This window comes from Anomalospiza imberbis, chromosome 3 (assembly GCF_031753505.1).
Source record: "Anomalospiza imberbis isolate Cuckoo-Finch-1a 21T00152 chromosome 3, ASM3175350v1, whole genome shotgun sequence".
NCBI classification, from domain to species: domain Eukaryota; kingdom Metazoa; phylum Chordata; class Aves; order Passeriformes; family Viduidae; genus Anomalospiza; species Anomalospiza imberbis.
In genome coordinates this window covers 58,719,028-58,740,904 of record NC_089683.1, presented here as the reverse complement: position 1 = coordinate 58,740,904, position 21,877 = coordinate 58,719,028, and the positions used below count along the sequence as shown (strand labels likewise).

Sequence of the window (21,877 nt, the reverse complement as noted above, 5' to 3'; positions counted from 1 at the left end):
CACCAGAGGTTTAAGATGTACATACAGGAATACAATCAAACTGGCTGCATCATAAAGTGTTCATTGTCCTGTGTCTATAACAGACTTGACAAATCCCATGCTTTGGTCCTTCTGCATCAGCTCATCTACAGAGCCAAGAAGAGATCTGGATTTTGTCCTTGGGGAAAAATGGTTTCTGGAATAATGTTTTGTTTTGCTTTTCTTTAAAGCATCACATATAGCAGAATATGGAATGCAGTTAGTGCTATTAAGAGTAAAAGACATACAGACACTAGCATGCACACACAGATATATATGCTTGTCAGATATATATGGCATAGCTTGTTTTTATTGTTTGCAGCCTTGGGGCTACCACTAGATGTGAAGATATTTTGCTGTGCATCTGAGCAGTCAGGGAGTTGGGATTTTTTTTAATGTCTTGACCTACCTCATCTCCTCACATATTCTGGGTACTTCAAGGACCTGATACCTAGAACTACTGTAACCTACAAGTAGTTTTTATGATTTTTTTCTTCTGTGCTAAAAAGAAATGTAAATGTGTTTGTGAATGGGAGTGACTCTGGGAAAGAGTGACCAAGAAACTGTTTTAAAAGAGTGCAAAGATAACTCAAACATAGAACAACTTCTGAAAATTATCAGTCAGAGTTCTTAATTTTGGTAATGGGTATTGCTTCAAATTTTATATGGATAGATAGTACAGTGGCCTCTTTTCTCACAGAGCTTTTCATAGTTATTATTATTTTTACTGAAATTCACAAAGAGAAACTGGTCCTGGGACTTTTCTCAGCTGAACCTTTCTCAGCTGACTCTGAACAACCCTCAAATATGCCTATTGATAATACAAGGCTTCATAGCTCAACATGTACCTGTAGGGTCAAGATTCTTAAATGCTACTGGCAAAGCACAATCCACTAGAAGGAAATAATAATCTCATAAATGCAGAATGCCTCCAGAGAAGTGTACTTCAGCCGCAGGAACCCTATTGTGCTCTTGCAGCAATACCCCACAGCTTCATATTACTGAAACTAGTAAAAGAAAATAATCTTTTAGGAGGAATTTTTTCTCACCTAGGTCTAGTCTAGAAGCTATTAAAAACTGTAAATCAAAAAACACTCCCCAATAACTGTAGAGAATTTTGGCAACTGCCAGTCAATAACTGCCAAGGAAAATTATGTTTAGTTTTCCTTTCTACACCCTCACAGTGATTGCTCCTGCCCCAGGCCATTGACTGGAGATTGCCAAAAAAAAAAAAAAAATGCTGGCTATCACACACTCATACACATCCAAGCAGAGCTTTCAAATGAGGGTGTAGAAAATTGCCTTAGCAAAGTGAAATTTAACAGTCTCCAAGGTCCTTCCAAGCCTAAATTCAGTAGCTACCAGGTTGATTTCCAGTTCTTTCTGTAGGTCAGTGTTGTAGAACCTAACAGGTGCAAGAACAGAGAAAGCACCACCCCGCAAGCAAGCAAGGCCTGTTGGTCCACGCCCATAACACATACCAGGAAAGGATCCCTCAGGGGCTGCAGTGTTACCATGGCATACATTGATAGAATTTTATATCTCTCACCATATATAATTATATATTTGTTGCATGTTACTGTAGAAGAGAATGTCCTCAAAATCTTTTCTGTCACAATAAACCCCAGTTCAACGTATTTTCACATTTAGAGTTCAGGCTCACAGAACAACACCCAAGGCTCTCCTTCTTCCATTACACCCATTTGCTCTGAAGCTGCAGCAAGACAGGCTGAGGTATGAGGAAATTAGTCTCTGTACCATACACTCCTGGAATCATCCAGCCCCCAAAATAAAGAGATAAATAAGCACAATTTAACAGCAACTGAAAAACATTAGGAGAAAAGAATAACAAGTAGTCACGTGGAACAATGTATCAGGAGGTCTCCTGTATTCATCAAATCAGCCAAATCTTTCCATCTCTGTGGACTAACCAGCTAACTATTTGGGTAAATCAGCTGCTAAGGCAGATGTGACCTACATCTTCATGTCCAAAATGAAAGCCGGTGGCTTTGTCACATAGCACCACTCCTCTTCTCCAATACATTCAAAAGTAAAACATCTGGCATCATGTTGCCCTTTCATGATTCTAATACTTATTTTCCAATTTTAAGTAACAGCTGAATGTGGTTTTCAAAAACACTACTTTGCTTTTTAGTCAAAAGGTTTTTGCTTTTTAGTCAAAAGGTTTATTGCTGCAGCTTTAGAGGGGGACCTTTAGGTTTGTTATTTAGATCGACATAATTATGTCCTTGTTGTTACAGACATGTTGTCACCTTAATATCTCAGGAAAACTGTGTAGTAGCACAAGCATCTACCTTGGTTTACAAACAAAATCTTCCATCCTTTCTACATGCACTGAGCAAATCTTAAAAACCACCAAAACATTGCGTTTTGTCCAAAACCACATGGAAAAGGAGCGTAAAGATATTAAATAGCCTTTCAAGATGTTGCAAAACCAGAAATGTCCAACAAAGGCAATAAACAACACTACTTCATGTGAAGAGACTTCCAGATGTCCAAGGATTAAATAAAGAAATGTTTGTGTACACTCACTGAATTAAATCTATACAAAGATTTAGAATGCAAATGCAGACTGTTTTTAAACATGAGATGTAGCATAATCAGTCCTATTTGTTTAATTAATCCACTTGTTTAAATCATTTTGAGATCTGCTGGTTTAGTCACATGCATATGTAATACAGACAGCATAAGCCAAAAATTCATTGTCTGTTTATCTGGTGTTTCTTTAGTAGAAGATTTATGAATATTTACATATGCAGTTACAGAAAGAAATCAGGTTAGGGTAGGTTTGGAGGTCATCTAGTTCATCCTCTTGCTCAAATAGTGGTAACTTCAGAGTTAGAGCAAGCTGCCCAGAGCTTTGTCCAGCTGAGTTGAGTACTTGCAAGGATTGAGATCCAACCGTCTTTCTGGCCACCTGTTCCAGTGCTAAACCTCTCACTAGGTAGAGTTTTTGTTCTGTTTATCTGGTCAGGATCTCCCTTGCTGTGGTTTGTCTCCATTGCAGATTGTCCTTTCCTCTTGCACCTCTGAGAAGCGTCTGGCCCTGGCTTCTCCATGACCTGTTCATCATCTCCATAACCAGCTGTTCATCAGTTGTCTGAGGGCTGCAGTAAGACCCTCCTTTACCTTCTCTTTCCCTGGATGAACGAACTCAGCTCTCTCAGCCACGTGCTTCAGGGCACATAATATTTCATATCTGTCCAACACTCTACGTAAGGAGGTTGGCTACATTCTGTGAAGTAAAACATCTCTAGAAATTTTAGAGATCTATGCCAAACACTTACACAAATCTTACAAGTACCCCAAATTATGCTACCTATCTCTGTATTGCAGTCTAATGCCTCTTAATTTGAGCATCTTGAGAGTCTGATAGTCAGAAACTTTAATCCACATTCCCACTGTCCAGCTATATATATCTTTTTTTTTTTTTTTTACAGTTTTCCCTTAGGGGAATCTTGTAACAAAAAAATCCCATTAACACAGTGAGATGTGCTTATGAAGGATAGTTGGTGATGGCTGGCAGAGCTTTGTCTAAATAATTTTTTTTTTTATGGATCAATACTAAATAAAACATAGGCACAAAATTTCTCTAGAGTATGACTCAAATTCTTCATGTTCAAAACATGAACATCTAATTTCTTTTATTCAAACTTCCAGTTCTTTTTTTTCTAATTGAAATTAAAAAATTTCATAAATCAATTACATAGTCTAGATTTTTTTAAGAAGTTAATTGCCTTTGAATATATTAGCTAAAATTCTGGAGGAGCATCACTTTCCAGGAAGAATATTTAACTCTAGGAAACATTCTGTTACAATTATCAGGGCAATAAAAGGAAAATAAAATGTCAAACAGTAATTACAGTTGTCACACTCTGGCAATTAAGGTAAGAACAATAGCCCTTCATTCCTAATATGCCACTTGCTTGCCTCAAATGTTACTTTTTGGGAATTGGTTACAACCACAACAAAACCTGAACCATATTAATATCTCATAGAACATATGTAAAGCATTTTATATTAGATTGTATAAATACATAATTTTGCTTGAACTTTGAGGAGACAACATCCAAGCTTCCATAAAGAAAAGTGCCTGATCAATAAAGCAACATCTGCTGCATTTACAGTTAGCCTTTGATGTCAATATCCTAATTTTTTTTCCTGCAATTTGGGCAAGTGATTTGTTAGACAACTGGATAAAAAGGACATAGAGCCCTCTACATCTGTTTTCTCTAGAGGGTAGTACCATCTACATGCTCAAATGCAACAGGAAAACTTTACAAATGGGTAAATCCTCACTGGGAAACTCTGGCATCTTTAGTCACCAGGTAACAGCTTAGCAGAGAATTGTGTCTAAAATTTTTACTTTGGTGCCTACATTATTATTTTAGATGTCTATCTTTTCCATGAGAATACCATGGGTGTCACTTCTGCATATAAAAACAAATTGTCTGGAGTATTTTTTGCTCATTTCAAACAGGAAAGAGTCCTCTGGTGTGCAACAGACATTTTCTGTCACATGCTTCAAGTTAAAGTTGCTTGTTTCAATCATCTCATGTAAAATTCAAATCATCTAACCGTAAATATTTATATCTGTATGTAAACTTACACTTGTTATCTAGTCATCTATTTTTGAAGTGTACTTTAGGATGAGATTTAAAGCCAAAAACTATAAAGGAAGTAGAAAGTGATTACATCAGTTTTAGATGCCTATAATTTAATATAAACTAAACCATGATAAACTCAATCACATTTTTGCCCTTATTTCCTTTTATTTTGCCATCACCTGAGCACTGCAGTTAAGCATTGCCTTTGGGTGTCCTGTGTGTGGTTCCAGCTACTTCAGTGTCTTGTAAGCAGAGTTTTAAGACCTGCCAACATCTGGTTCAAAGCACTTCTCTGACCACTCTCCACATCAGCTGCACACAGTGTCATCTACTCACTGCATCCATTTCCTGAGTCCCATCTACATCACAGGACAGGTTCACTCACTCCCACCCCTGCCTGCTAGTCCTGCCTGTATCTGTGTTGAAAACCTATTTCCATTGCTACTTTCTCAAAATGAAAATGCTATTAAGGACAGCAAGCAGTGTTCAACCTCATGCAGATGCAGCCACAATTACCCAAGTGGCAGCAAAGCACACAACTTACCAGAATTGAGCAGGATGATGGACTTAAGGCACACGAATTCCTCCCCTTGAAGGTTCATCATGCGAAACCGAGCAGCAGTAGCCAGCAGCATGTCAAAGATTTCCACCATGCCCTCTACACATTTCCCTTGATTCCTGTGTGAATACCATCAATGGGGAGACATTCAGTTTTAACCTGGTGATACCATGAGTTTTTCATCCCCTTGGACCAATACCCTCCAATTTGATTTCATCAGCTCATGAGCAAATATGTGACTTTCTACTCCATGCACATTTGATATATGTGTGATTACAAAAGTACTGTTCTCAGTGTTCCAAGTAAAATAAATAAACTATTAAATACCATATTTCCAAAAAAAAATCAGTTTCAGGAACTCATCACATTACTGTGCTGGAACATTTTAATTGTCTCAACCAAATTCTTATATTGAGGAAAAGATTTGTTCAAAACTACATTTTGATTTGTGTGCATGTGTTCTGCTTTTGTTCATTTGTTTCCTCATTATTTTCTTTTTTTTCTCTTTAACTGAAATGGTCCCAATTCTTTGCATTTCTCCCTCCCAAAACATTTGCACTTGTTTCTAGCTGCCCAAGTAACCTTTAATGTTCCAACACACCTCTCGATGTTCAATGTCAACATAATCCCTCCTTAAAGAATAAGCTTATTCATGAGAAGGACCTAGGAGGGCAAAATCATGTCTGTATGACTGATTAAAACTATCAGTTCACTACACATAACTAGTAATTTTTTACATTGCAACATTAAACAAAGCTCAAGTTTGGAAGATCTCTAAGTTGTTCATTAGTAATGGCAATTAACCATCTCCTTCTGCTCACAGTACAAAGCATTCCCACTCACTAATTTTCATGTTGCCCACTCAACCTGCAGCTGAAGAATTAATGCAGATTTTAGTTATTTTTTGTGAAAATTTAGTCTGCAGATCTTTTGGTCATTTCCATTGCTACCTTTTACAAGAACTACCTACTTTTACTTCTATGAGGCCTTCCTGAGTGAAATTTTAATGTATAAGACTTAATAAGTGATCCGATGTGCTGTTTAGAAATATAATACTTTTTAGATATGGCTTTCATAAACACAATTAGGAAGATTATCGCTACAGGAAAATGCAAAAGAAATTTCAAATGAACAGACTATGATTTATAACATGAAAAAGATTAAGCATGTCCTAATTTCATTGTCACAAGAAACTTACCAGCATAGAGACACCTGCCTCAAGTCTTAACACAGATGTGCTGTGGAGAACCTGTAGCTGATGTCTGAACCCACACCAGACCCTCAGACAATACAGACATCTTCCCTTCTGATTGCAGACTGAGAAACTTCTTTGCACTCTCCAAGGCATCAGGACAAGTTTCAATGCTTCTAAGAAGTACAATATATTTGCCCACAACTACAGAAAGATTAATTTCCTGTCTATAGAGTTTAGCACAGAGGACAAGAATCCTTTAATAGTTTTGCATAAACTTAAATAATGCCCAAAAAAAGTTTGTTTCAGAATTTAGTATTTCAGGATTTTGCAGAAATGAAATGTTTCCATGGATCAAAATACAAATGACCCATATTAAAAAAACCCCACATCTTCATGTCTGACTGAGATACTTGTTTGGTTCCTACAACCCACAAAACAACTGCGGCCAACTTTCAAAACATTTCAAAATATTACACAGTCTGTACAAATTGCAAAATTTACATGTCTAAGATCAGAGGGGAATAAAAGGAAACAGGAAGTTATTTGTAAAATCAGACCATTTAACATGCCTTATGATGCCTCCTGAGACAAACATTTTGATAACAAGTAGTATTCCCAACCTCCTACAAAAACAGTTCAATAGACTGTAGTTTACAAAATCAATATTCCAATCATGATTTCTCTTGCTGACAAGTACAACCTCTAGACAAAAACCCTTAATCCAGCCACACATTTTCCATGTGCTTAAACCAACATGTATGCCTCTTTCCCATCAACTTAACTCATAGGATAGAGGATTAATAAAAATTATGTAAATTTAAGAGATTCTAAATAGTTCCCAATCTCTTTTGCTTTGCTATCTGTGTGTGAAAGACCAGGCTACTCCGTAAGGGGGAAAAAAAAAGAGTACCTCTTTAGGTAATGTACTTTAGGTGAAGTTATATACCCAGCTTTAGGTATTCGCGTATGCAAGGAATGACCTAGAAATTTCTCCTTTATTTTCAGAGGTAGAAAGCAGATCCAGCTCCATTGATATCAATGGGAATGGCAGGAGTTAAGTATCTTTGCAATATAGGGTTCTATTAATTTTTTTTTCTTATTTAAGCTACAACAATTATTTTCTTTGTCAAGCAACAGGAAACTATCTGAAACTGGAATCTCCAGTTCTCCTGAATTGCCTTCTAACTTTCTAACATAAGCTGATAATACTATCACATCTTCACAATTATGTGTTCAGTTGATAGGGAGGCCTATCTGGGAAAGTCTGGAGAACTTTCCTGAAGGACAAATTAGCAATAGCTTTAACAATTATCTTTACCCTACCATCTTGCTGTTGTCTTTGTGTACTCTCATCTTACTGAAGAGAAGACACAAAAGCTTGTTTACTGCACAGCATCACTGTGTATTCTCAGAAGAACCCTTTAAATTTGGCTATTGGGGAATGTTTAGGAAAGTTAAATCATTTGAATTAAAGGTCTTAAGTGACTGCATAAATGTACTATGTGTATTAACTTTAGTAGGTCTATAGAATCACAGCACCATCCAGGCCAGAGGGCAATTCAGAATGACTTTAGTCCAGCCTCCCACTCAAAGTGGAGTCAGCTCACTCAAGGCTTTATGCAATGTTGGTCTTGAAAATTTCCAAGGATGGAGACTGCACAGCCTCTCTCAGTTTAATTACTTTCATCATCATGCTTTTTTTCCCTCCCCTATATCCAGCCAAAACCTCCTCTGCTTCCATTTATTACTCCCATTTCTCAATCTCTCATCAGGCATTTTAATAAAGAGCCTTGATAACCTCCTTGTAGACTGCAGGTTATGCAAACTTAAAAGCCCTTTCTCCTCCAGAGGGAACAAATCCACTTCTTCCAGCCACAAGGCATGGGGTCTTGTCGGGATCTGTGATATTTAGATGCTCCCGAGATTGTAGAAAGTCTCTGTCTTTCAGCCCCGCTACCAAAGAAGGAGTCGTAATTCGTCTGTGCTGGTTTTCAAGGTTGTTTATTCTTTCTTATCTAAAATGTTTTCTCTCTGACCTGAAGCAGGTCTGTCTCGCAGGACAGCGTGCGGGGCTCTGCCCCTCAGTGGGATGTTACAAACATTAGATACCAAAAACTACGTGTGGTATATTTACAATAATGTGCCAATACCTATCACCCATGTTGAACAGTGTGTCCCCAGCCTAAACCAATAGAAAAATGCCAACACCACAGTGAAACATGGAGGGCATGAAGAAAAAGGACAAGGCACGCCCAGTTTCCTCCATCTTGCCTCCTTTGAACCCCTTACCTAGAATCCTAAAATTCTACTTTTGCACCCGTGCCACACTAATTACTACTTATATCAAACACTCAGAGCTTGTAATTCACCCTGTAAGATTGAAAACTCTTTTCCATGGACAGAGATCAGAGACAGTGTTTCTCGGGGCTCTGTACAGGGGGGTTTCTGACCCCCTGCCAGGGTCCCAGACCTTCCAGGGCAGCCAGAGGGATGCCCTGGATTCCCACAGGGTCTGGTCTTGGTGGCTCTCCACTATGTTTACTGAAGTTTTTTAATATATTTCCTGTAATAACTGGATTTGGTATTCCAGCTAATGAGTGCCACATAAAAGCAGGATAATGGCTTCCCTCCCTCTAATGCCTACACTACCACTGATAGTGGTATCAGTAACCAGGGCTATTTCACTGTATGTAGGAATAAGAATCCAGATTTTGTTTAAGTCTTGGGAATAACCTAGACAGCAGGAATGCCTTTAACAGAAGCACAGGATCGAGTAAAAATTAATAATGAAGTGTGCTTGGGTGAAGGGAACAGGGACTCAAGGACTCAATGGATGTTCTCATCAAGCTTTTAATTCAAAGGGAAATGCTAAAGACAGATGCACTATCCAAAAGAGCCTGTGTTTGTTATCTGTCTTCTTTTACCATGGTACTTTATTTGATGAAAAGGGACTGCCAAGAACAGATGAATGCACATGGCTAGGACAGGGAATATCAGCTTCAAAAGTGGACTTAGTAACTTGGTGTTGAAGCCTCTAAAGAAGGCTTGCATGTGCTCCTAAGCCTAAAGGTAGGTTAGGAAACAGGAGAGAGAAAAGCTGCAAGGATAACATTCATATTCCCAGTTAGAAAGAAGGGTATTCACAGACTTAACTCAAATGCCTGTGCTCTGACACAGGAGGAGAACAATAAGTCTGCACACAGACTTCCAAAGAAGAGATGATCTTTATATGCATTAATATATGTATTAATATTAATGTATTTATAATGCATATATAAAAATTATATATATATATATTATTTATAGTATTCTATGTAAACTAGTTCTATTAATAGACATTGCTAGAAGCTTTCTACTCCTATGTGAAGCAATGCACTAAAACAGCTTAAGAAAGTGGGATGCCAGGAAAGCTCCATCTGAAAGGATTTAAGACCAAATCAAGAACATCTACTTGGATGCCTTAAATACTGCCAGATTGGTAATATAGGGCTACTTAACTAACATAGGATTCCACCTTTTCTCAATGCTGTGCTTTATCAGTCATTAAAAGATGAGAAAACTGTTATCAGCAGAGAAATTTTACTTCAGCAGAGAAATTTTACTTCTGAAGTAAAATTACTGCATTTAACCAGTAATACCAAGGGATTGTGGTAAAGGTTAGGGGAAAAGTAAGCACGAAAAAACTAAAATCTGAAAAAAAAAATTAACCCCAAAGCTCTAGAACAAAACAACAGTCTGAAAAGGAGTCAAAGAGAAAAGCAGAAACTACCAAGTGTAAAGTAAATCATAGTGTCAGATATGAATCCTGCTGATAAAGAGAAATGCTTATTCTGCAAGTATCCAGGAGGTTAGATATCATTTTGCTTTGGAAAAAATGTTGTTTTGATCACAGCAATCTAGCTTGCACCTTCACACAAATCAACCAATAAGTTGGTGGTCATGAAGGTGTGAGCTGCAGAAAGGGACAAATTAATTACATGAAGGACTTGCTCTACAGTTCCCTTTTGTTGTTTTCCGTGTGGTTTTTGGTTTGCGGATTAGGGAATTTTTTAATTGACTTGTTCATAAGCCTTCAGATGTAGCAACATCTTTTGCTCATCCCATTTCTCCCTGAATACTGGCTTTCAATTAACACACCCTGGGGAACTTCACAGACTACAGTCAATGGCTGGTATTACAACCTGCTCTTCCAGAGCATACTGTTAAGAGCCCATTATTTCTTATTCAATATAAGCTTAAGAACAAAGATTTGGGTCAATTGCTGGCTAAAATATATTCAAAATATATAAAATTAGTCCAAGATTTAAAAGCCATCATTGAAAAATATTTGTAATAATTATGAAGTAGCACATTAATCAATAAACAAAAAGAAACAAATATCTATTTTGGAGTTATTTTCCCCTAGAGTTAGTCACAGATTACCAGAGCTGCTGATATTGCATGAATTGTCTGGAAATAATCTAGTTCAGTGGCCCTGCTCAGGCCTATATATTGTTGGGTTTTCAGCATCTCCAAGGACTGAGACTACAAAACCTCTTGCCCTGTCACCGAGAAGAATCTTCCACTGCCTTCTTTACTTCCCCTTTCCATCAGATATTTATCAGACCTGAGTCTTCTCAGATTCTCCGTATATGAAAGTTGTTCCAGTCCACTCTTTTTGGACTGTCTCTGGCCTCAGTCCAGTATATACATGTCTGACAGGTGTAGCGTAGCTCAGAACTGGACACAACACTCCAGATTTGCCACAGCATATCTGAGCAGTGAGAGAGCATCACCTACCTCTAGATGCTGCTAAAGCTTTTCCTAAGGAAGTCTGGGAGGGCAGTCTGCTGGTTCAGAGAGCACCCAGTTGTGCTGAATTCTCAGAAAGTTTATGGAGTTTCCCCCACCATGGTGTCCTGGAGGCAATTCTGTATTTATGTTCATGCACATACTTAGGGAGGTTTCCGATAATAGGTTTTGTTATTTTGTCTTTCCTGTCCACATCATCCTTTTTTAAAGCTCCCTCACCGAGTTGGCCAGTCCGTGGAAATCATGATTTTGCCTCACTTTATGGTATGGATCTCATCTCTTCCTAGACATCCTCGATCCTCACAGCAATTCCATGATAAGTTAAATCCATGCTGTTGACACCAGGTATGCAACCAGTTGTTGCCCTACAGGATCTGTCCATTCTGCCTCAAGTCCTTCCTCCTCAGCAGCCCCCATGGACTGGACCACCTGGGCTCCCACATGCTTGACACTTGCCCTCAGAGCCAGGTAGCCAATGAAGTGTCTTTCCTGAGTAGATGACCAGAGGATCATCCACCCAGGCAAATAGGGTAAGAGTAGTACTCTGCACATTTGAGCAGTGGTTAATCAGGTCTGAAACACAGAGACAATTAGCTATTAAATATCTTTAAAAGATTTTTCTCTTTGTAAAATATAATGTGAAATGGGTCTACAAATATGCCAGGCAGGAAAAAATCCCTAAAATGCTGCTATGACAGTTCTAAGAAAACTAATTATTCTTTCGTCACATTTAAGACATTTAGATTAGAAAATTATTATGTAGGCTCTCCATTATGGAATAGTAAAGCTAAAATAACTGGCCAAAGAGCTTTTTCAGTTTAATTTATATTCAGTCTGAGTCACCATAAAGCCAAAAAACATTTCAAAATGTTCTCCATATCAGAAATGCAAAGAAAGTTTGATTTTGGAATTAACAGCATCACAGTACAATGTGACCTAGAACTGGCGCCTGAGCTTCCAAGGGCAGGGTTACTAGATGAACAAGTAATCTCATGATTTGTGTAGGTACTATCTTGAATCCAGAATTATTTCATTTTCTTTGAAAACTTATTTTCTGTGCCTACAAATCCCCAAGGGAATCTATCAGCTGAAAACTGTGTAGATGTAGAGATCATAATGAGAGGGGGCTTTCTTTTTTAATCATTTTTTTTAAGAATTCAGCACGTTGAGCATTACCCAGTACTTCTCCAGACTCTGGAAAGATTATCCTGATTTTACATTTAAGTTGTTTGACTACCCAATCCTGTAAATTGGGTAGTCTTTGAATTTTGCTCAAAAAGACAGTAAAAACTGATTCACAATAAGGAGACAGTAATTTTTCATTCTTTTAAGTTTTATCACTCTGTCTCTTGTAATAGTATGGGTTTTTTCATTCTACAGTGTCTGCAGTATAATAATACATATCAAAATTCAACCATACAGTGAAAGATGAAAGAGAAACTTTATTATTTCAAGAGATTCCTTAACTGTCTACAGGTTAATCCATTCAGCTCTATCGAGCAAGTAGTCTAATGACAAGATGATTTTTTAGAGCCAGGTTTTCTGGATGGAATCTATTGCTATTAAAGATATGATGAAATGTAAATATACAATTGCTTTTCAAATCCATTTTGAAGGGCAAATTAGGATATACTTGTCACCTATGGACTTTTTCCTTTTGAAATAAATACAAGCAGAAGGCCACTAAGGAAGCATTCTGAATCAAGCACTTGGGATCACTTTGCTTCAATTTTTTTAGTAAATCAATGGTAATTAATGCATTGACAATTTCACATGAAATGTTATGCATTTACTTAAGTGACTGACAAGTGTAGTGTCCTCAGACATTTGGAATATTTTACAAGTTGAAGGACTAGAAGAACATACTCAGATTTCATCTTGATGCTCTTCTATTGTATCTAATTTTCTGTCTATCAAAATATCTACATAAAGAACTTAAAATATTCTTTTCAGATATAGTGAGAAAAGTTGAGAAAAAGAGCCATGAAAGCAGTAAACTGATCAGCTACCCTGTCACACAGTGAATGCTGTAAGGTTTTTTTGCTATTTGTGTTAGTTGCAGTTTAAATAGATCCACAGTCTCCTGCCATTGCTAAGTACAAAAGTCAGTAAAAGGAAAATTCTTCTATTTAGAGAGAATGAAAAATCTCCATCAAGCACTGGAAGTGGAAGTAAGTTTCCGAATTAAAACAAACCCTGAAAAACAGATTAGCTCTCTCCATAAAAAGAAGCAAAAAACATGATAGAAACACCAAAATACTGACCACATTGAACTGAAATTTTATAAGTCCCTAGACAGATTTATTTCCTATGAGAGATTTTTAAAACCATGATAAGAAAATAGCAGTATAAAATAACATGAAGACAGCCATACCTTTTCATATCAAAGGTATATTTAGCTGTGGGCTAAGCACACAGGCATTCGGATCTGCTGGCTTTAAGTGACTACCTCTAGTGCTGGGCTGGAAGAGATAATAATTTGAGGACTAGCACACATCTTCTCAACATGCTCATGACTTTATACAACTCCTATCATCTTTACTTTGTTCCCATTTTTCTAATGAGTATCACAGGCAGAGAAGTCCGTCCATTTAGTTAGTCTTTGTAGCAAAGCTCGTATCTCTGTTTAACTGTGCAACACCTCTGGGTACCTCTCCTATTCCTTCAATATTACTGTCAAGACAAAGAAAATCAGAAAGGCACAGTTTTCTAAGCACAAATGAAGCACACAATTAAACAGATGAATGGCAGTGATCTGTATTATTTCTAATTCCTGCTGTAAACATTCTCAGGGGGAAGGAAAGCTGCAGTCTCTGACTACTGGCCAGCAAAGAACTGCTGGTTCTATATAACTAACTGCTGGTAACAGTGAGATGGAAAGATCAACTCAGAATACTGTTTAGGAAGATCAGAATTATTATTCCCCTACATAAATTCCATGTCTACATAAAATTTGGAACTTGTTTAATACTTTATGGAAATTCAACAAGATGTCCGTCATTTACTTGCTTGTTAATTTCTTAAGGGACTTCAATGTATTTGTGGCTTCCTCTTACAAAATGCATGGTGAGTATCACTATTTCATATTTATTCAACTTCAGCCAACTCTCTTCTTTAGATGGCATCCCATCAGCTTCTTTACTGTGGTCACCAGGCTTCCTTTTTAAAATGCAGCACTGCATTTCATATTTTGCTTCAGATTCAGCAATCCAGCTATTTCTATCACAAGTTTCTTTATGTTTCAAGCCTTTGAGTAACCTGGGATCAGCATGATATCTGAATGCAACAAATCCTTTAAAAATAAAGTAAAATATTACTTTCTTATTCCTGAAGAAACATTACATTTTCTTCAAAATTATAAACAGTTTATTGTCAGGCCTGACAAATTTCAACCGTGGTCTAATGACATTTTTAAAGCCTAGTTTCTTGGGAACCCTCCAGACAGGAAACATCTGGTTTGTCTTACTAGAAGCCTAAGCCTTTACTTCTAAATTTTAAACCTTATACAATATACTAATTTTCAAAAACATAATATAAAATCTTGAATTTATTATTTGATTTTAGTAAGTACTTTACATTAATTGCAAGCACTGTGAATGTGCCATTGTATTTCCTGATTGAGCCTGTTTTTCTAATCTATAATTATTGTCATTTGAGCATTGTAATAGCAGCAGTACACTGTAAAAATCTACTAGTCCTAGGTAACTGGCAGACTGTTAAAATTCCTGATTTTGAACCAAGACTCAAGTGTTTGGGTAATGCATTAACAGAATAAGAAAGGATGCATTACCTCACAAAATACACTGTCTAATTACAATGCAGACTGGGAAGAAAAAGAGATAACGTGATTATACTCATCCATAGAGAAGACAGCCATCTATACATACTGTCAACTTAATTCTTGTGTAATTATTTTCTTACAGGCAAAAAAAAAAAATTAAAAAGCAACAGAGAATTATTAACTAAGGTCTGCTTTACAGATTTTTTCAAGGAGTCTTCCAAGTGTGAATGGTCACAAAGGAAAAGTTAAAGTAATTATTTAAAAATGTAACTGGTTGACTCGCATAGAATTAGAAAAGACAGTTTCCAAAAGATCTTCAGAGACAAGACAAGCATATGTGTAATATGACCCAAGTAGGAGGAGTGAGCTGGTAGAAGAAAGATCACATTTTTTCAAAAAACAGCAAAGCTAAAAGGTTATTTTTATGACATTTCAGAGAGATGTTAACAAGACAAGACTGTATATATTTAGCCAAAGGGCAAAAAAAGTTGTATAATAAAATTTGGTGTGACCTAAGCTTTAGGAACAGATGTATACAAACTATTACCTATATCAAAGATGCTTGACAGAAAGAATCTGTTAGAATTGGGATAAGCCTGAATGCTAAAATGAAAGGGGTGCTCAAATCAGAGAGGATGTCTGCAACAGAATGATCACAGAATCTAGAGGCATACACAAAGTGTGGTAAAGCTCTGTATTAACAATATAGAATTTTCACTAAATATAGAAGTGTTGGATGGAACTCTGAGCCATGTGGTCTAGTGAAAGATGTCCCTGCCCATGGAACGGAGGTTGGACCTAGTGATCTTTAAGGTCCCTTCTAACCCAAACCATTTTATGGTTCTATGAGTACTTGATGCAATGGAAGGACTTCATTGAGTGAAACAGGCTTTGAATCAGTGTCTGTCCTGCCCTCTCAAACCTGACAAACAACAGATTTTTGCTCTATAACATTCTCAAAAGCCAATTTGCCCAAATCAAATTAACAGACCAAAATATTGTTAGCACTAATTAACAAGTAAATTAAGAGTTATTTAACTGATTAGCATATCAGTGCTTCCCAGAGTCAAGTAATTTATTATTTTACTTTCTGCAAATATCCTTACCAAATGAAGTGAGGCAAGTATATGATGACTTAGAAACATGGTCCTTATAATTTGAAAATTTGAAGATGTAACAGATCTACATTTTCTAGTCTTAATTGAAACTTAGAAAACAAAGAGCCCTGGAGTAATATGTGGTTCTAGTTGCATGCAATGGTTTTCTTTAATCCAACAGTTGATTTAAAACTGTGTGAATCAACTGCTCAAACTCCATTTTACTGAGAGCATGGGGATTTTAAGTTGAGAAAGACCAAAATTTTATAATTATTTTAAAATAATGTTGCAGCTTTTTGTGAAGACTATACTTACATTTAGACAAGCAGATATTTTCTGTACCTAGAGTATGTATTTTATACTTATCTAGTTCCACAGCTCACAGATCATTGTGCTTACATGAGTGAAATAGTTATTCCTAAGGCAATAAACATTCCTCTATTACTGTGAAATATTATGTTTTATCCCATTAGGTATTATCATCTAAAATGCTTTAGGTAAGTCCTGGGGGGTGTGTGCAAATAGAGGGCAGGGAATCAAAGGATTAACATTGCATGAATGCACCCATGGAAACTCAGTACCCCACAGTCAACAGAGCAAGGTGATCATAAGAAATTTTTCTGCTGATGAGAATTTTGATTAATTTACACAGCTGGTGGCTGCAGTAGCTGAGGGCACTGCCCTTGACATTCTGTTGCCACCCCTCTGCCCTGGCAGCTATGTGATGAGGTCAGGAGCTTGCCCAGCTCTTAGCTGTCTCTCTGTATACTCCATCTCAGTTTGGCTCTTCTGCCACTTCCAGTTTAGAGCAAGATGCCAAAGCCTGCCCTGAAGTGGCCTCTGTGCACAGCAGCTCTCCCCTGCCAGCTCTGCTATGTGGGCAGTAGTCTTCAACTAAGAGGACCAGCAATAGCTAAGATTACTCTATCCTAAGCTATTTTGTCTGAAAATGAAATTGAAATTTTTCATGAAATTTTTCACATGACTAGGAAAAGAGAGCTTGAGTTTACATTAAGATAGTAGAAAATATGTTTTAAATTATCAGTCTTTCTGCTTTTAACGCGAAGACTGCCAGCTAAAATGCAGGCTATTGTCATACAGCACAGATGCATATTTTTTTTCTCTCAGAAATACTTAGTAAATTAGCAAGACTGGCTAAAAAATAAAAAAGCTTGGTGAAGGGAGCAAGTATGTGTTTGTTATATTTGTCTCCAGTTTTCATGAGGGAAAAAAAAAACCCAAACTTAATATATTCTCTATAAATAAGTTAGACCGCACTTGAGATTCTATAAGGATTTTCTTCCCAAATTTTGGCTGACTGGATAAATTTCTTCTAACTAAGAAAAACTACGAGGATTTTAAATAAACAAAAATAACTATCTGAATAAAATTATATAGTGTTCATTTTTTCATTTAAATTACTTCTGCAACAAACAGTACAGATTATAAGAGAAATTTACTACTGCCTTTGAAAGAAAGTACTTCAAGCAGCAGATGAATCTCAGACGTGTTACTTGTCTAATAAATTACCAGTATCATATTCCTGAGCATTCATTTTCCAGTGTCACCTACCATAAGCCTGCTTGACATATGATGTACAGTCAAATTGTAGTATCGGTGAGATGATATCATGCTAAAAAATAATTTGATTCCAGCAGAAATAAATTAACTTAAATAATTCATAGCAACATGCAGACTGACCTGTCCAGTAACAGGTTAGGTGCAAACAAAAGCTTTCCTGGGTGTTCCATGGAGCGCCAGACTAAGCCGATCATCAGTATCTCTAACCAGGCACATTCCAGTAGATGGACCTGATCATGGAGTGTTAAATCCACAAATCCTGAAAGAATAAACAGGAGACAGTAAAAACACTCCAGTTTTGTAAGTGGAATAACATTATGCAGAGAATTAGGTTAAAAAGTGCTTTAGAGCTGGATAACCAAAAAGAGCAATAAAACAGACATTTGTTCTCTTTATATTTTAGGTTAAGTTTTGTCCACCTGGGCTCCCGGTGTCAGTCTGAACAGTCAGAACTTTCTAGCCTACTGTTTTTGTGCTGGCTGTACTCTTCCCAAAAATCAGGACAAGAGCCTGGACAGCATCTCTATCCCCACACCTGTTGCCAGGGACATGGGAATCCAAGTGCACACTGCAGAAATGGGCATTAATCTGCTCCAGCACCATGCTGGTGGTGACGAGGCAAAATGGAAAAATGCCTGCTATAAAATGAAGTGACAGCTCTAATCAGCTAACCCCAGACCAATTTTATTGGTGGAATGCTGTTTTACAGTCTCATGGACAATTCACTGTGCTGAAAGTGTGATACCTGTGTGGAAGAGGGACAGGCAGAGCATTTCAAATAAACTATGGAGCAAATGCTGATATTTGTGAAATCAGAATTCACTGATGAAACACCTGTTCATATTCCTACTGGACTATAGAACATGGAGGAAATAAGTACTTTGTATTTAAATGTTGTTCAGAAACAATGAATGCAAACAAGAAATGGGTTAAATTGATACTACAAAAATGAAAAAAAAAGAATAATGGTGAAGGTAGACATGAAACCATAATCACAGTGGTCCTCCCTGTGTTCATTTCATGCAAGATATTGAATTATTGTCTGTTTTGAATTCTCACTTTCCATGAGTATTATTTTGAATCCAGAAAATAAGATCTTGCATAAATTGTTCCTTGAAATTAGAATGAACCTCCTAAAATAAAATGCGCAGAAGTTGCCTTAAAGTAGACCTTATTTATCTTTTACTCAGTGAAGCACATTATTGAACCTTGCCATAATTTTTTGGGGTAATTTTAATGATTTATACTAATCTTCAGAATACAGAATACAGGGTAAACCACCTTACCAGCCTTAAAATGGCAGGGATTTTCTTTCTGTGTTGCATCATCTCTGAAAGTATTTACTGAGTCAGTTTTGAGGAATATACCTGACATACACTTGAACATTATATTGAGAAAAAGGAAGAAAAAAGGCACATATTTTAAAAGTTAAATGATGTGCCAAGAAATGTGGTTTTCAAATAAGAAAGAGGTAGAGAATAAACAAAACACGGTTCACAATAACTTAGAAAATACTGTCCCGTCTAGTAAAACAGTTTTTCATATAATTATATTTAATGAAAATATCTGAGAGAGCTAATCAATCTATTGGTAAGAAATCACCCAATAAACGGAAACAGCTTTGACACGTTACAAATAAAACTCACCTATCAATCATTAGAAGTGAATTTAGGCAGTTGGAGTACCTGCTGGTTTTATGGGTGTGATAACAATAGAGGAAATAAATAATTGCTTTTTCCGGTATTTTTCCTTTATTACCAAGAACAAAAAATTATTTCCAGACTTCAAAGACTGATGAAATGGCACTTGCCTGAGTCACCAAGCAGCTCGAACAATAGAGCTGCAACTTAAAAGAGCAACATTCTTAACTACAAAGCCTTGGTTACAGCACTCAAGCACAAAACTGGCAGAAAGAAAATGTCTGTATATGGAGAACAAATAATAAACACCAGGTTTCCTATTAAGTATTGCCTTAAAATGACAATACATAATAATTGACTTGATGGCTTTTTAGGTGACATTTTAAATTTATTATCTTGTTGTTGATAAAACTAGCTAGTTAGTTTAGTTAGAAAAACTAAATGTCCTGCCCAGAGAAGCTGTGGATCCCCATACCTGAAAGTGTTCAATGCCAGGATGGAAGGGATTTTGAACAACTTGGTCTAATGGAAGGTGTCCCTGCCCATGGCAAGGGGGTTGGATGGAACTAGGTCATCTCTAAGGTCCCTTCCAATCCAAACCATTTGATAATTCTATAAAATAATAGATTTGATGAAACAAAGTTCTGTAAGAAAACTAACACTGTAAAACCATGAAACACATTCACTGAATGAAAATATTTTAAATCTCATATTTCAGTATGGCAAATGGGTAATGAACTGAACTGAAGTATTTCTAAATGAAGGATAGACAGTTTACTTCTTTACCCCAGACAATTTTTAATAATGATATGGAAAAAACAGAAGATATAGTTCAGATGTCCTGTTGGCATTTGGGAAACATCTGATGAAGACAATGAACTTTATAAAAAGTCAGGAAAACTCTGAGAGCATAAGAAAGCTGAATTATCTCAGTGTTACCTGAATCTGATAACCATCCTGCAAGTGGGATAAGAAGTTTGAATGGCAGAGAAAGATCAAAATTAATAAAGCATTGAAAAATATGCCCTCTGGTGAGGAGTCAGAGGAATTTAGTTATTCTTTGTGAAGCTAAATAGTCTAGACGGGTTGAAGGACTGCAATGGACACAGATCCAAAGAAAAAAAGAACAGCATTACAGAAGATAATGGCATAACAGAGAGAAGCCCATGCTGGCAGTTAGAATGGCTTCAAGTCAGACTGCAAATTAGGGGGCATTGTTAACAACAAAAGTAGTTATTACCTAAGCATCACATTAAATTTCCTTGAATTTTCTCTCATTTGAAACATTAATCAAGATCTAATAATTCTTTTAAGACATACTCTTGTTCAAGAAAGTTAATTCAGAATAATGTAACAGAAGTTTAAATTAAATTATGAATAAATCATTAGTCAGTTCACGGTGTAGAGCATGTTGCACTTTAGTGTTGCTGAAATTAGGTGTAAATGTGCACATAATTCTCAATTTTCACTACTCTTTTAATACTGGAAAGTTTTGAAAATTATTCAGACAGTATTTTTTAATTCTAAATTTTTGATTACTGTGCTTTAAGGAAGAATACAGAAATTAATTTCATTGTTGATAAATTAACTAATTTGGATGCAGTTTGGATGTAACCTACATCTCACTCCATATACCAGAATGACTAATTCCATGACCTTATATCAACCAATAATAAACTAGATTGCCACTAGTCCATCCTATCCAACATATATCATATGTTTGGCAGGAGAAAGATGCTTAGAAGATAAAAGCCATGCCTAGATCATTCCTCTTTTTTTCAAATACAGATAAATTAACAGCATTTCCAAGTGATTGCCAACAACAAACATTATGAATGTACTACAAATTCTTGTAGGAATATGGAAATCTGAACTTCTGAAAAGCTAGAATGATCTTTAGCATATTCAGCTAGGAGTAAGGGGCAAATAAACTTGTGTGTAGAATAAAAAACTGTAATGTTCAAATTAACTGATTTTCCTCTCTACTATAAAGTGGCAATATGTGCTGCATGAGTGACAAGATGACAAAAATCTCTCTCTTTTAGACAATAAGACACTCCAAAGCAGGAGTGGGTCCATGGAGCAAAAGCTATTAAAAGCCCAAGCATGACATGAGATTTGACATTCCAAGATTGTATGATCCCACCATCCTAAGAAAAAGGAAGGCAGTAACTATTTACAAAACAAATACACAAATATCTTTGTAACCTGGGAGTTTGGGTAACACAAGGACTACTGGAAATAGTATTTGGTAAAGCATACACCCTTGAGAAAAGTGGTTTATGCACTAAGTTGTTTGCAGTAAGGAACAACAGAAAGCTCAGATGATTTTCATTTATTGCTAAGGTAACATATATTGTTCGCCCTTCTGTTCTCTGAAATAAACACTACCAATGCATGTATATGTATGTATGTGCATGTGTGTCAAATTTTACCAATCATTTTGAAAGTAATAAATTCATAATTTGCCTTAGTGACTTTTGACCAAATAAGTAGCTACCCATTTTATGAGAAACAATTTCCACAGCAATTACCATTCTCTGAGACCCAATATCCAGCGTCATTGCAGATTCAATCCTTCAACAGG

At 36.5% G+C, this 21,877-nt stretch overlaps 1 protein-coding gene across 1 annotated transcript in view; it reads right to left on the bottom strand.

Annotated features, from left to right (window-relative positions):
• Window positions 1-21,877, bottom strand: part of ESR1 (estrogen receptor 1) — a 132,468-nt gene that overhangs the window by 7,968 nt on the left and 102,623 nt on the right. Inside the window, 2 exon segments of the mRNA XM_068184633.1 lie at window positions 5,191-5,324; window positions 17,771-17,909. Of these exon segments, the coding sequence (XP_068040734.1) occupies window positions 5,191-5,324; window positions 17,771-17,909 (273 nt within the window).